At 41.1% G+C, this 15,647-nt stretch overlaps 2 protein-coding genes across 3 annotated transcripts; one reads left to right on the top strand and one right to left on the bottom strand.

Annotated features, from left to right (window-relative positions):
* Positions 1-595: 595 nt before the first annotated feature.
* On the bottom strand, positions 596-2,979 carry taco1 (translational activator of mitochondrially encoded cytochrome c oxidase I). 2 transcript variants are annotated; one of them, XM_079182021.1, is made up of 6 exons: positions 2,466-2,979; positions 2,269-2,375; positions 1,914-2,047; positions 1,307-1,469; positions 1,112-1,170; positions 883-1,022 (listed from the first exon to the last, which is right to left on the bottom strand). In XM_079182021.1, exons 1-5 carry the CDS (start codon positions 2,749-2,751, stop codon positions 1,120-1,122), a joined length of 741 nt encoding a protein of 246 aa, XP_079038147.1. In that variant the 5' UTR covers positions 2,752-2,979; the 3' UTR covers positions 883-1,022; positions 1,112-1,119. The 2 variants fall into 2 exon arrangements, with proteins under 2 accessions (XP_079038146.1, XP_079038147.1); XM_079182020.1 differs by lacking the exon at positions 1,112-1,170 and having other exon boundaries at positions 596-1,022.
* A 1,566-nt stretch (positions 2,980-4,545) lies between these two features.
* pth3r (parathyroid hormone 3 receptor) lies at positions 4,546-11,117 on the top strand (the record flags this gene model as incomplete). Its single annotated transcript, XM_079182904.1, has 13 exons — positions 4,546-4,611; positions 7,095-7,200; positions 8,124-8,234; positions 8,317-8,441; positions 8,639-8,730; positions 8,848-9,001; positions 9,495-9,648; positions 9,738-9,798; positions 9,888-9,954; positions 10,051-10,145; positions 10,253-10,394; positions 10,491-10,532; positions 10,632-11,117. The coding sequence occupies 13 exons, from the start codon at positions 4,546-4,548 to the stop codon at positions 11,115-11,117; spliced, it is 1,701 nt and encodes a 566-aa protein (XP_079039030.1).
* Positions 11,118-15,647: the final 4,530 nt, after the last annotated feature.

The following is a 15,647-nucleotide window of genomic DNA, read 5'->3' on the forward strand; positions in this document are numbered from 1 at the left end:
TTATAGCTTTTAAATGTGTTTGTGTTACTTCCCTTGGATATTTGCACTAAATACGGTCCAATATTAACTTTTTTTAATAACTTATTTTCAATAAAGTAGGAGAAACCTTCTTCAGTAGTTATATAATAATAAAATAAATGATCATATTCATAGATTTTGGTAGAAGAGTAGAAGATGTAATTGAATACTTTTTTAAAGAGGTAATTAAACTAATTATTATTCAGGGTTTTTTTATACGTCTAGATCCTTGTTAATATATAAATATTGCTTCCTTCCTCAAATAATAAAAGTGAAAATACACTTTGATAATACATTTTCACTTTTCTAGGACGCGATGAATGACTAGCAAATAAAAAGGGACGTCTTATTAATAACGTTTTTACCATTTTTTAAAGACGTGCTCAGCAAACTTGTGTTTTTACAGCATCTACGAAAAAAAGAAGAGATGCAAATGTCGACGTTATTTCACTCTGAAGAAGCAATCTTGTAAACTTGAAATGAAAGTCCTGGAGGGCAGTGGTGTGAGTGTACCTTCTGTTTGCTCGAGGCCTGCTGTTGATGAACTCCTTTAAGTACACGCTGACGATAGAAAATATTCAAGAAAATATCACTTTAGATTTTAACAAGGACCACAATTACATTTCACTTCCAAGTCTCACAAAGAAAGCGTTGAAATGACCAATACACTCGTATTTACATACTGATAATGAAAACGCAGAATGAGGTTTTGACAAGTAGTACATGGATCCTTTCTCTGTGACATCAACTAATCCCACATGTGAGCTATTCAGTGTCCACCAAGTGTCAAGTGCTCAGCTGTCCGCCCGGATGTTGTCCCAGACTCGAACTACGTCTGGACAGTCATTGAGTGCTTCTATTAGCGTTGACGCAGCATCCAGCTGGTCCTGGTCCAGAGACGAGAGGGCGCGGGGAACAAACTCCAACCCGGCAGACGTAATCTGCATTCCCAGCTCTTCCAGCGAGGCCCGCACCTTCCTCACCTCCGCCATGTCGCAAATAAACTGAGGAGAGAGAAACAGAGCACACTATGAAACAGGGGTATGACTGCATCTCATTATTTTCATTCTCATTAAAGCGGTCGTTCATTTACCGCTTAGTCTAGAACGTGTGAGGAAATAGTGGAAAATGTCCAAGGTTCTGACTACAAGGCTGTTTTGTCCAACGGGCAGTCCAAAACAAAAGATAGATATGCAATTTAAAATGATGTAAAACAGAAAATAAATAATGTTTGGCATACAATACACATTCCCTCATAGGTTTGTACTCATGTCTCTTAATGTCTGACCTGCAGGAGGGGCTGCTCCTCCTCATCCTCGGTCTCTTGGACATCTTCGGCTTCCGCCTCGATGGCCAGCTCCAGAGCTCTCTCTGTCGAGACGTTCTGGCCCGGCACCACGACCACCCCCCTCCTGTTGAAGTTGTGGCGCGCTCCGTCTGACAGCATCCCTCTGTGGGGCGAGTAGTGTGAGACAACAGAATTGTACTTTAAAAACTATATCATGTGATCATTTCTAAAGCAAATACAGGATTTTATTTGTACTAGCTTTCCTTTTCTTTCTATTAACGTGTGCTGTATTTGACCTATCCTTTCTGCTGATTTCCATAAATTGTTTGCATCTGTGCCAGCAGCTTCTTAGCCAAGACAAATATGTTTGTACAGGGACATCTAGTGGCCAGTGCCATTAGCACACCAGCCCCCATTATCATGGCACCATGATTACCATGCATTGGGTGTCATTACTGCATTCTTCCCCCTGCATTGTCCTATATAGCTGATCTGTGTATCAGGTTAACGCTGCAGATTAACCATCAGCGGTGTGGTGAGAGTGCGTTTGGGTGTTTTCAGCTTTAGAGTCACAGCAGAGTGAGATCACGAAAAAGCCAATCCTGACCTGTTCTTGTTCAGCAGGCGTTTGATTTCCTGGTGGGTACGCGTGTTGTTGTCAGTCAGGACCTCGATGAGCAGCAGACACCCACCGGGCCCCCGAGCTTCAAACATATGCTGGGACGCTGGTTTAGCTTTTTCCTGTAGAGCCAAGAGAAAAGACATGAATGTGGTGCGTTATAAAGGAATGGTCTTCATCCCTCCGGTAGATTTTCAGAGACTTGGAGAATCTACGCCAAGGAGCATTTAAGCTTCTCGGATGTCTTGTAGTGGGCCAGCACCTCACTCTGACTTCTGTTGATATGTTGTTTATTCATTCATTTCTCACCCATTTGTATTGTGTCAGTGTGTTGTCAACCTACCGCACTCTTGATTGCAGCCTCTACGGCTACTTTAGGCATGTTCTTGCTTCTGCACTGCTCCAGTATGTGGGCTAAGTTTACATTCATGTCTGGGTTGGAGCCCCCGTCTGCAGATGAAACCATCATTGAAATTAGCTTCAGTTGACAAGAAAACACTCCAGCTGTTAGTGAAATGTTTTTTTAATGTTTAATCTCACCTTTCACCGCTATCTTTATCATCATACCAAACTTCATGAACATCCTGCCCCTCGCTTCATCTTTAGGTCCCTTAATGTGTTTAACCTTTGACCACTTGTTGTGTCCGGCACACAAGGCGGAGCACAGCTGCAGCGTCCTGACAGTGGAGGTCCTCCACGGCGGGTACAACATGCACGAAGCCGGCGTTAGGACGCACTCCACCGGGCCCGGTAACCTAACTAGGATCGCGTCCGGTGTCCGGGGGCGTAGGGTCCGGAGAGCCCTCAGCACCGCCGCCCCCGCCATGCCCTTCACACACACACACAACCAGTGTCAACCAACACAATGTTACGGTAACCTGCTGTACATGTGGCGTAAAGACTATTTTAAACTGTGAGCTTCCGTCTGCAGTTGAGGCCTTTAACTTTAACAACCAGTCATTTTCATATCGATAAAGAGATGAGGCAGCCGGAAGTTCTCAAACGTATAGTTTTGACAAGTCAGGAGAACACGCAGCTGCTGCTGTCCTTGTTGTGAAACCGGTACTTCCTGGTTGCGACGTCACAAAAGGGCCCTTCAAAATAAAAGTCATATAAAGCAACACGCTTCAGTTTTGTACACCCATAATGAAAACGTAATAGAACAGAATCTTTACTGTCGTATTGATTTTAACCTGTGCAAACGAATACATCTTAAAAAATGTTTATTAGTACAATGACAACAGCAAAGTTATTTTTGCTATTATTACTATCATGTTATTCTTTTTTATTTTAAAATATCGTATATCAATACATATTAATATTACATAATATATACTATCCCGTGTCTCCATAGTACTAAGTTGTGTTTATGTGTGTGCTGCAAATGATAACAAATATTAAAATATTAATATTTAAATGATATTCGAGTAAAAAATATTGTACTAGTTTTAAAATGTTAATTAAAAAAATCGGTTGATTGAAGCATTAGGTTTACAGATATTGTTAGTCACAGGTAACAATTATTCCAAGTCAAATATAAACTGTGCTAGCTCTTAATCCAATAAATGTTTTATCCCATGCAGGCTTTCTGAACTAGTCATTTTGGGGTTTTTTCAACAATTTATTCTCATACACCTCCCTAAAAGATTGCCCAAAATTTGTAAATTGGACTGAATGAGGAAGATGTGTAATATATCCTGAACCATAGTAACCTGAAATCTCTCGGAGGACTCACATGTTCAACAACTGATCCCAAAACAAACAGCAACACAAGCCAAAACATTATTAATCTTTCCCTTACGATGTATATTCATTATATCTTCTAGTGTCAGGGAGGTCAGCACTAGAGATTATAGGTTGCATCTAATTGGCCCAAACAGCAGGCAGTGTGAATCTGGTCTTTCCCAGTGTCTTCTAAAATGTCCCGGCGTGGGAACGGGAGAAGAAATGTCGGTCTCTTGTCATGGGAACGAAGTTCATTAAATCACAACGCATCTATTTATAATGATGGAACATAATAATAACCCTATGATCCAGCCTCTTGTCCAGGATTTAAAAAACAGGAACATACTGTTTGTGCTGAATTTCTGAGGACTTTGTGTGACCATCGCATGGTTACTGGATGGTAAGAGCTAAGACTACTCTGTCTGGAAGGAGATGAGAGCAAAAAGACAGCAACAGACAGGACGAACAGCTACACAGACGGATGACCGCAGCAGAGGAGCACAAAGAGTTAAGTGAGATGAAGCCACAGCCAATCAAGGCCCACGGTCTCTGATAGACGACAGTCCAAGGAACTGTAAAAGGAGGAGATTTCATCCACAGTGCTCCCTCCTCCCTTCTCACAATACAGACCGACTTCTATGGTCTGTCTCAAACCTGATTAGTGATGTCCACTGGAGAGAGGAGACCTTTTTAAAAGATCATTTCTGGATGTCAAAAAGACCCCAAAGCTCAAGAAGATCCTAAAATGGACAGATGAAACACAAATAACTACAATCTGCAGGTACAAAACAGCCCTTAACTTTGGGAAACGAGTTCCTTCGATTCAACCCGAGGAGGATAAGATGATCTGATGGTGATTAAACGTCCTGTTTGAGTCGACAGTTATAAAGACGTGATGTTGTCTGCACAGGGAACCGGTGCATTGGCTCTATTCCACAGTGTCATACTAGTGACTGCACTGGTAAGTGTACTGTCTTTATCCCGTGTGTTTGGGTGATTGAGTAATTGGTTACTTCTTTGATTAAATTCATATAGATTGTCTACAAGAGTTTGCTCTAAAGGCAAACAAGTTTTCTTCTACTTCGCTTTATAGTTTTAGTTTCTCAAGCCAAACATGAATATTTGCAACAATTCATTTTTTTTACGGTTTATAATTTGTGCAAACATGTTCTCGTGGATGTTATTTGATTGGAATGACGATAGAAAAATGAATCTTCTTATAATCACCAGCGTAAACAATATGAACACGGCACTAAGTCTCATAGTCCAGCGTAAACTTCTGAAGGGACGGTTTTTATGTTCTAAATTTAAACTTTTCACACAGTAGCATCATATCTTACACTATGATATGACACTGAGTCAGAAATAATGCTCCCATACTGCTGCACTTTGAGCCCAAATGTAGAAGAATGTCATGTATCTGTGACTTTCTTTGATCCCTTGAAGTCTGGACATAGATTAATCTTGTGCTTTGGGGAAATGTGCCAGCCATTGACCAACAAGACTGACCATAGATAGATGAGCGGCTCTTTATCTTTAACAAATAAGGTGAAATGGAATAACTTAGTTTGTGTTCTTTGCAGCACAAACCTTTCTTTAAAAGAACAGCAACGACATAATCACAACATAACAGCTGATAGGATATTTTGCAAAGTTGCCTAGAAAATCTCATGTCCAAATAGGAAAATCACTTTGAAAAAATGTAGGGGATTGCAATGGTTAAACACACACACACACACACACACACACACACACACACACATAAAGGAGCCCTCAATTTCCACCATCACAAATCCCATGTGGTCTGCTTTCTTTCTCTACCACCATCAGCTCTGACCCCTTTGAGCTTTCACCCACTGAAGCTTGACCCTCCTGCAGCTCACACTGACCACCGTCGCTTCCTCTTCCTCTTCCTCTTCGTCTTCCTCGGGTCGATCCTGAGTGTCGACCCCAGGCAGACTTACAACCTCCTGCTCAGTCATCCCGAAAATCACTTTACACGAAGCAAAGGACTGAGAGCGCAAATTCAATTATGACACAAAGGCGAGGAGATGCCTAAGCCTGATTGTTTTGTTAACACTCCCTGTCCGTCAGCAGAAAACCCTCCTGTGCAAAAGAAAAGCGAACGCCTTCTCCGTATTGACTTGCATTTATTGAATTATGAGGATGTTTTGTTGAGGCAGAGACTTTTTTTTAAAATAAAACTTGAACGGCTAATTGTGTTCATGAATAATCGGCGTGTGTTTAAAATGGGATTGCCAATACAGCCAGAGTGTTTCCACAGTCCATTATACAACAACAAGTGGTTTGAGCGGCTCAATATGTCTGCATTGACTTTGGCTTTCCCTCCAAAAACAAATCACTGTCGGAAACGATGACTGTTCAGCATTCTGAGTGCTACAATACTGGAAACACTGTTCCCCTATTGGCTGTTTATTTGAATGGCTTATGCCAAGAATGTTAGTTATCACATATCCATTAACATAAACGGTTCCAGTTGGGCTTTAGTCCGTTTAACAAGAGTGAGAAGTTTTCTTTATCTTGCCATGTTGGCTGAGAGAAGCAGTGCTGGAAAAAGTACTCAGATATTTAAGTAATAGTACCAATACATAGGCTACAGCAATGCAATAATGCAACTAAAACTCCCATATTTAAGTCAGTATGGACGTGTTAGTGCTTAAAGTATCAAGAGTAAAAGTTCTCAGGGATATATTATCATATATTATGATATTGTTTACACCAATGGAACTTTTTTTACTACCTCTTCACCAACTTTTGCTCAGTTGTTTGTCTCTCTCTCTTTGTATCTTTCTGCCTAATCGTCACTGTCCTCTTCTGCCGGTCAAACACTTCTCGTGTGAGTTGTCTCGTAGCTAGTTCTGCTGCTCTGTTGTGAAAGGTACCCGGGAACACAAAGCCGCCTGTGTAGACCAGCTCTCACCAGCACGGCGTGCTGAGGACAAAGCCCCCATGTGGCCAGCGGCAGCCCCGCCGCTGGGAAAAAAAAAAGAGAAAAGAGTGTTGGCGAGGGATCATGACATACCGCACCCTCACACAAATATTTCATAACACCTGGAGTTAGCACATCAGATCCTTGGTAGGGTTTGTTGTTGACAGATCACCCAAGCTATAGAAAGAGACGTCTTTTGTGTCTTTTGGTACATTAATAGATAAATACACGGTGTAGCTGCTCAGATGAGCTTAAGTTGCACTTTACTCTTGTACAAATACTGAACCACCCAATTAGAGCATGGATACCTTTACATTCGTCCCAGGCTCGGTGTTTTAGATTCATTTCAAGTAGCAGTTTTGTAAATTAACTGTGTATTTCAAGCCATATGCAACTACGAGAAGTTGCTGGCATCCCACACGCAACACTATACTTGCATGTCTCACATTCTTGTCTTAACAATTTGTCATCTCTCTCTTATCCGCCCTCTACAGATAGACTCTGATGATGTCATCACACGAGATGAGCAGATCTACGTCCTGATTGGTGCTCACGCCAAGTGTGAGAGGAGCATCCAGGCACAAACGTCCCTGGTTAAAGGTTTGTGTGCAGCTCTCGATCACGTTATTCATTAAAAGGTCAAAAGTTCACAGCGTGTGGAAGTCGACAGCTCTGTGTCCTGATCATGTTTTAAATACTTGTCTCTGCAAGGAAAATGTTAGCTAACTCCCAAAACTGTACAATAAACTGTATAAAATTGATATTTGTACAATTTCTAGCACTGACTTGGTTCCATTGCGTCAGTGTCTTTTAGTCACATTGTATATATGATCCATCCATCAAATGTATTGTTATCTATAAAATTACATTTAAACCTTCACTTCAGGTAAAAAGTCAACATTGGGAATTCGTTGATTTTGCCACCTGGGTAAAAGAGTTGTTTTTTCCCTTTCAAAATCTCCCCCTATTATGGGAGTAAGGTCCTTTAGCGAGCACATCCACTGTTAAAACACAAGGTCAGGGAGTGCATGTCCAAATACATAATCAGAAACCGTATTTATTACATCAATTATTTTTTTTTCAGGATCAGATATAACACCCATCCAATATCCTGCTGAGCAGTATCTCTGCGATTACAGAGTTGAATTTAGGTGCAGACAATAGCGGCGCATCTTTCATTCACATGATGACGTAGAAGCTGATGATAGATTGCTTCACTGATCTATTTGGAGGAGGAATTATACAAGATGGAGCCTCAGTCTGAAGACTGGTGAGGTAGAAGAGAGGCACAGTGAAATGCAGATCCACAATGACATCCCTGGCTACAGATATCACACAAAATACTCCAATATAAAAATGTATAAAAATACAAGGTTATCAATATTATAGGAAACCAATAAACCTGTGATACAGATTCTGTTTTCTAAGCCAATAACTGGGCCTGTGCCATGCCTACATAGGGCACATAAGTCTGTAAGAAAGCTCAAACTATAGCTAACAGCTGTTTCCCATTATGTGTGAAGAAGGTGACTGCATCCCAGAGTGGGACGGGATCATCTGCTGGCCACGGAGCAGAGCGGGCCAGCTGGTGTCAGTGCTGTGTCCACAGTACATCTACGACTTCAATCACAGAGGTGAGGAGAGCTCAAATTTTTTCATTACAGAAATTGTATCCCAGACTGTTGTGCTAACATTGTGCACGTGTCCTGCACTAAGGGCGAGCCTACCGCCAGTGTGACGCGTCAGGGAGCTGGGAGCAGGTGCCCAGTATCAACCGCACTTGGGCTAACTACACTGAGTGCACCACCTACTTGACCTTCAACCACAGGAGCCAAGAGGAGGTACGCACACATGCGTTTGTCTTGATGCGAATAATATACACACAGATGTGTTCGGTTCCAGATGTTTTGCGGGAATAATGCTGTTTAGCCTCTGTGTTCTGTTTCACCATGCTGACCTGGTGTTTTTCTGGTAGCCAAGGTCTTGTGCATCTGCACACACGCACACTCTTAAGTATGTTTTTGTTTTGCCTCAAAAGGTGTTTGAGAGACTCCACCTCATGTACACTGTTGGCTACTCCATTTCTCTAGCATCGCTTTTGGTGGCAGTCTCCATCCTCTGCTATTTCAAGTAAGAAACTGAAATGATACGAACCCTGACTCCGCCTCAAAAGCATTTGGCAGTCATTGTCAGATATCTCCACCTCCAGTGATATGTAACTGAAAGAATTTCTCCATGACCTTTCAGGCGTCTCCACTGCACACGTAATTACATCCACATTCACCTCTTCACCTCCTTCATATGTCGAGCGGTCAGCATTTTTGTGAAGGATGCCGTGCTCCACTCCATATCTGAAGACAGAGAGGATGAGCCTGAGTTCACTGCACAGAAGCCCCACATGGTAAACATTTTGGTTCTATATTCTCTATCATGTATACTAGGTTTTATTTGAATTGTTTTCATACACTTTTAACATCAAAACTGTGTGTTGAAATTACATTTAGTGTCTAATAAGGTCTAGAGATGATACACTGTATGTGGCGTGTTTGAAAGAAATAGTTTGATATTTTTGGAAATATGTTCAATTGCTTTATCTGCCAGACAACTGCACATTGTCACTTTTACAATTTAACATGCTAACTGTTGAGCTTTAGGTGGATTTAGTTTCATTTCGACAGAGCCAGGCTAGCCGTTTCCCCCTGTTTCCAGTCTTTATGCTAAGCTAATCCGACTTGCTGCTGGCTGAGGCTTCATATTGCCGTTGTCATCTTCTTTCTCATCTTACAGCTAAATGTCTGACTATTCCCATAAGAAATAAAACATGAGCTAGTACACCTTTCAGCAGTTTATGGCCTGTTTGAATGTTTCCTTTGTGTGCTGCTTTCTGTCCTCAGGCTGGCTGTAAAGTTGCTGTTACTCTCTTCCTTTATTTCCTGGCAACCAATCATTACTGGATCCTGGTGGAGGGGTTGTACCTACATAGCCTCATCTTCATGGCCTTCCTTTCTGACAAGAACTACCTATGGGCCCTCACCATCATCGGCTGGGGTAAGCTGTATAGGGCCAGATACTCTGTTGTTGCATATAGAGCTAACAGTGAATTAAAAATATAGATATTTTCTCTCCACTCATCTCAGGTGCTCCATCTGTGTTTGTGTCTGTGTGGGTCAGTGCTCGAGCATCGCTGGCAGACACACAGTGAGTCATGTGATGCATTTATTTGTCTAATATCAACATGACACGGGTATCACAAATCCTCACTTTGACTCTTCTGTCTCCTCTTTCAGATGTTGGGACATCAGTGCAGGAAACCTAAAGTGGATCTATCAAGTTCCCATTCTGGCTGCCATTGTTGTAAGTAAAAAATGTCACATGTTAATACTATGAAAGGATATTTGACACTTGGGTTTACTATAACCATGGTCTTACTTTACACCTCTGCCCCTGCAGGTGAATTTCCTCCTCTTCGTCAACATAATACGTGTACTGGCCTCTAAACTGTGGGAAACAAACACTGGTAAATTGGACCCTCGGAAGCAATATCGGTAATATTTATTTTCCTCTTCGTGTAAAATTTTCCCTGAGAATCTTTCAAAAGATGCTACCATCCTTCGACAAGTTTGACATGGATGTTTACGCCCTTAATCTGCAGGAAGCTGCTCAAGTCCACATTAGTCCTCATGCCCTTGTTTGGAGTTCACTACATGGTGTTCATGGCTCTTCCCTACACTGAGGTCACCGGGCTGCTGTGGCAGGTTCAAATGCATTATGAGATGTTCTTCAATTCATCCCAGGTCAGAAAACACATTTATAAATTTATAAAGCATCTAAATGCAATACAAAATGTTGGTGAACTCATTTTTAACAAAGTCTCAATTTCATTTGTCCAGGGCTTTTTTGTGGCCTTTATCTACTGTTTCTGCAACGGAGAGGTAATGAAGCCATCACTTAGTTTTAAAGTCTGAACTCAAAACAAAACAAAAAAAAGGACAAACATAACTTTCTGTTTGTCTCCCTCTTCTTGTCCTCAGGTGCAGGCGGAGGTAAAGAAGGCGTGGTTAAGACGCAGCGTTGCGTTGGACATCAAACAGAAAACCAGGATGACCAGCAGCGGAGGCAGCTGCTACTACGGCGGCATGATGTCACACACCACTACCCACAGCGTCAGCTTGTCTGCTGCCAATCCCAGAGCTCTTCCCTTCACCGGAGCCGCCGTGGGCTCCGGTGGTGCTGCCGTTGGAGGGCCAGGGGTCAGGCCGCCACGTCACGGCTCTTTCCACCCGCAATTCAGCCTGCCTGGATACGTGCCCGCTGACACTGAGACCTCCGGCCCCAAACAGGAGGAGCTGGGTGTGAGGAAACCGGGGATGACAGAGTCTGGAGTTTCTGCCAGGCATGCCAGAGCAAGCAAGGGAAATCATGACACCGAAGGTCATGGAGCGTCTCCAGCCCAAAGCACTGGAGCAGAAGATCGAGACAGCTGCTCATCTCCGAAAGAGGTGGAGACCGTCTTGTGATTGTTTTGATTTATATATATAGACAGACGAGCATTAATGAGGTACAAGGAAGATGATGAAGGGGATGAATTGTTCGGACTTCACCTGAGAGTGGTCATCTTTGCGAGCCTCTATTTTGATTTCAATCAGGAGAGACTTCATGTGCACAACCGGATGAGAACTGTGAATAGTGTTTAGAGATTAGACCCCGTCGTAACCGTTCCGCTTCTGTTTTGCTCAACCTGGCCAGTGATATATGATTGAGGTGAATGGGGTGGAGGGAGTGAATGAATGAGGCATGAAGTTAGTCTTCCTGACTGAACTTAAGCTGGGCTTCATCTACAAGACTGAGGAACTGCTAAACTAGACAAGTTACTTGTGTTGAGGTTGTTTTGTCAACTTCTTTTAAGGTCAAGAAATAACTTTCGGTCTTGACTGATGAATTTCTTGTGTATCTATTTAATTTATGTCAGTGTACATCAAATGAACATAAATATTTATATGCTTTCCATTAATGTGTAAGTCTTGTGAACAGACAGACTGAAGATACTCTGTGACGATGTGATGCTGCGGAGAATTTAGAACAGTCAAAGGACGGACCCGGATGTTTAAACAGGGAGACTTTTTTGTGGTGTGTCTCTTTCGACACATCTTTCCTGTGTTGTATTTTTCAAGGCCAGACTGGCTGACCCCAGTTCAAACTGCACTTACGTGTGTGTGTGTGTGTGTGTGTGTGTGTGAGAGAATGGCCGCTGTCTATGAACCTGCTGTACTAAAAGCGAGCTAACTGTCCACATTTGAACAGTCATTCGTGTCCAGACAGCATGTCTAGACAGGTACGGTCTTTCTGCACCTTTGTTGTTGTCCCTGTTGTCTGGCAGGACCCTGGAGGCTGATGCATAAGCCTTTTGCACCTCGTGGGCCAAACACCAACTCTTTCCTTCGTGTAACCTCTGCCCCGAACGCTTCACAACACCGTCCAGAATTTCACACTCTCCCCTCAGGCCTCGACTCGGAGCGGGAGGCACCTGAGCCGTTTGTAGACCTCGAGCATGAGCGACAAACCTGCAGCACAAGCCACCAGTATTCACAAAGTAAACGGGCCGTGTCAATATGTCAATGTGTCAGGACTGTTTAGGTGTCTGGAAATAGAGAGGCATGTACAGTGAAATAAAAATGTATAAATGTTTTGGGAGTTTTAATAAAGTGAATTAAATTAAACTGAACTAAACGGAATGGAGTTGATTTACTACTTCTCAGCTCTATGTCAGAAAAGTGTGTATTTTCAGGGCACACTCACTATTGATTTAAAAAAAGTTTATTTGTGTGTGATGAAAACTGCTTTAACACAAAACTACACTCACCTTTTAAGTGGTTATCAAATACTTGTATATATTACAGCAACAAAAGTAACAACAGTAATGATAATAGACTAAGACTAAATTAAGAATGGAGTCATTCATCACAGAGTTAACAATGGTCTTGACACAGATATCAGATTCATCCATTTAATTTCCTTCTGCAGACGAGTCTCTACGAGTGGCTGGAGCAGAAAACACGAGAGCTTTCTTTCTCGTCTCTGTCCGCACAGTTCGAGACCGACACTGAGTACAACAGATTTGACACCAATGTTGCTGGAGGCCAACAACGAAGAGAATGAAGTTCAGTATGGTTCAATGTGACAGTTACACTCGGAAGAAAAAGACTATCATCAAAGTTCTGAAATACATGAGCTATTGAAGTTCAAATAGACTTCCCCTTTACTATGAGGGAAGATACTAGATAAAACTCTGCCCCCTGTCGCAAAAATATATAAACATTGCAAGTTAAAATGTCCTCACTGGTTTATGAATGAAATGGAACAATAGTGTCCGCGTCTATGTGCATTGTTTTTGACATTCAGACAATGTAGATCCTTTAAACACGCAGGGAGAAGAGGGTGGAAAGAACACATGACCCTTTCAGACCCTTAACACATACAGTCAATGTAAGACATTAAAATAATGCACAAACTATTTTAGAACAGAGTTTGTCTTGTTTATCATTGTTTTTCAGGACATTTGAAGTACATAAAGTGCACTGAAGGGGATGACATTAGTGTGCTAGTTTGTTGTCATGAACATTATACTCCAAGTTTGGACTTATAAGACACCAATCGTTGCAGGGGTGTCATATGTCCGACAAGAACAGAACTTCCTTAATATAACAGAACATTGCGAACAAAGAACTTTGTCTCCAGTCCAGAGCTCGGAAAAAACTCATCAGAAATGATATTATTAAAAGCTTGAGCCCGTAAATCATTATATATTGAGCAATAAAACCTTTATCACATTTTAAATCTGCTCAGGGAAACCAAACCAAAATACCGTTGTCTCTGCATATTACATCTCTTTACTCCTAAATCTCATTTTAGATTACAGATTATAGTTGAACATTTCACAGCTCTGGTGTCAAAGCACAATATGAAGCATTCAAACATAAGGAGCACCAGACACAGATATGCATGAGTGATTGCTCCTGCACCGCAGGACAAAAAGCCCAACCCCCACCCAGCAACGTGTGGTGGCAACCAGCTGTCAGTTCATTAGAGAGGAGAGGTTGGGAACCAAAGGGTCACCATTTGATGCCACTTGAATCAGTTCAGTTGGCTCCAGATACACGGCATCCTCATCTGGTAGCAGGAGACACCGCAGTGAACTCAGCAGACACTCAGATCTCCGTGGTCAACTCAGCAGACACTTACATTTTAGTGCGCTTGTACGCTGAGGTTTACGGTAAACGCATTCAAACGGCACAGATCGGGAGCGAGCGAAGGATTTTGCAAAGTTAGCGGAAAGATTAACGTGAGACAACTTCCGGTTTTCTATAGACGAACATCTGGTTTTCAAAATAAGATGCCAACAAAGTATACATATTGCATAATGGAAATAAGATTAAATGAATTATATTCACATTAAGTATAAAAAATGTTACCTGTATCACGTGAGTTAAAGACAAAATACACTTAAATTGTGCGTGACGTGTCTTTATTCTTTGATTTGCGGGTTACTGGAAAGATTTTTAAATTAATAATACCTGACTGACAGTCAATTAAGATATTTTACTAAGCAAAAACTCTGAACTGAATTTGTATCTTCAAATGGCAAATTTCAGACATTTTTAAGGTGCTATAAAAATGTTTTTCTCAATAATTCCCCACAATGACTAATGCATACATTTCAGGACAAAAAAAGGCTAATATCACAATATTTGAGGTGCTGCAAAAATATTTTTCACAATAATTCCATACAATGACTGATCGCTGACTCCACCCATACAGAAAATCTGACATTTTTACTGTACCAATTAGGAAATATTTCAAAGTAAAAGTCATAAATTTCTACCGACAAAATATCTAATAACTAAATATTTGAAGTGTTATAAAAAGTATTTTCTCAATAATTCCAGACAATGACTGCTGTTTATGTGTTCAGGATATATCTGACTGGTGTGTTCTAATCTAATCTGAAATTAGAAGCAAGTTAGTTCATGAATGATATTTTGAAAGGCTTTAATTTTGAAATGCTACATCAGAATGTCCTGGTTCTCTCTGAGTGACATCTTGACGTGGTCTGCTATTAACCTGTCGTGAAATGATTTTGTAACTATTCACCATTTCCTCTCAAATATAATCTGAAATTAGACAAATTATCTCTGAATGTGATTTGAAGTTAGCTCATGAATGAGATTTTGAAGGGCTTTTACATAAAAATGTTCTGATTATCCATAATTGACACTCTGATGTGTTTTACTATTAATCTGAAATTAGTTTTGAACTGTGGACAATTTCCTTTTAATTTTAATCTAAAATTTGAGGTAAATTGGTCACTTAGTGTAACCTTGAAGTTTTTGAATTTGATGTAGTGTAGTCATTTGTAAGTCATACTGTTCTGTGTAAATGTATTCTTTATTAATATATTTGAATAAACACAATTGGAAATACATTTTTCCTTGAAATATAGTTTGCATGCAGTAGTTATTATTGTCTTTAAATGTATCATTTATAAAATGTATACTTTTTCATTCATTAATTTAGCTTCATTTATGTATTTATCTATTTATTTATGTTTGTAATGTATTAATTAATGTATCTATGATTTACAGATTTATTGAATGAATGTGACATCACGTTCACCGGAACTTTGCTCTTATTTTGAAGTCATTATTTACACGCTACTACCTCACGTTAATCCCTCCGCTAACTTTGCAAAATCCTTCGCTCGCTCCCGATCTGTGCCGTTTAAATGCGTTTACCGTAAACTTCAGCATATAGGCGCACTAACATTTAAGTGTCTGCTGGGTTGACCACGGAGATCCGCGTGTCTGTTGACCTGACCGCAGTCAGGAGACGGCAAAAGAAGGGAGGGAGGAGAGTGAAGGGGAGCCTGAGCGGAAATTACAGGAGGAGGAAATGATCCAGCATGATGACTGTGGTGGTGCTGGAGGTGATGATATCACTGTCATTGTACTGTAAAACCATTTACAGACTCTGTTGTTGAACAAGAAATGTAA

Source organism: Pholis gunnellus (genome assembly GCF_910591455.1).
Source record: "Pholis gunnellus genome assembly, chromosome: 21".
In the NCBI taxonomy this organism is placed as follows: domain Eukaryota; kingdom Metazoa; phylum Chordata; class Actinopteri; order Perciformes; family Pholidae; genus Pholis; species Pholis gunnellus.

Bases quoted from the DNA above. Each gene is read 5' to 3' on its own strand.
- taco1 (XM_079182020.1), bottom strand. From the start codon at position 2,751: ATGGCGGGGGCGGCGGTGCTGAGGGCTCTCCGGACCCTACGCCCCCGG. The intron at 2,376-2,465 runs GTGAGATTAAAC...TTTCATCTGCAG, and splicing joins GATAAAGATAGCGGTGAAAG to ACGGGGGCTCCAACCCAGAC. The intron at 2,048-2,268 runs GTAGGTTGACAA...TTGGCTCTACAG, and splicing joins AGGCTGCAATCAAGAGTGCG to GAAAAAGCTAAACCAGCGTC.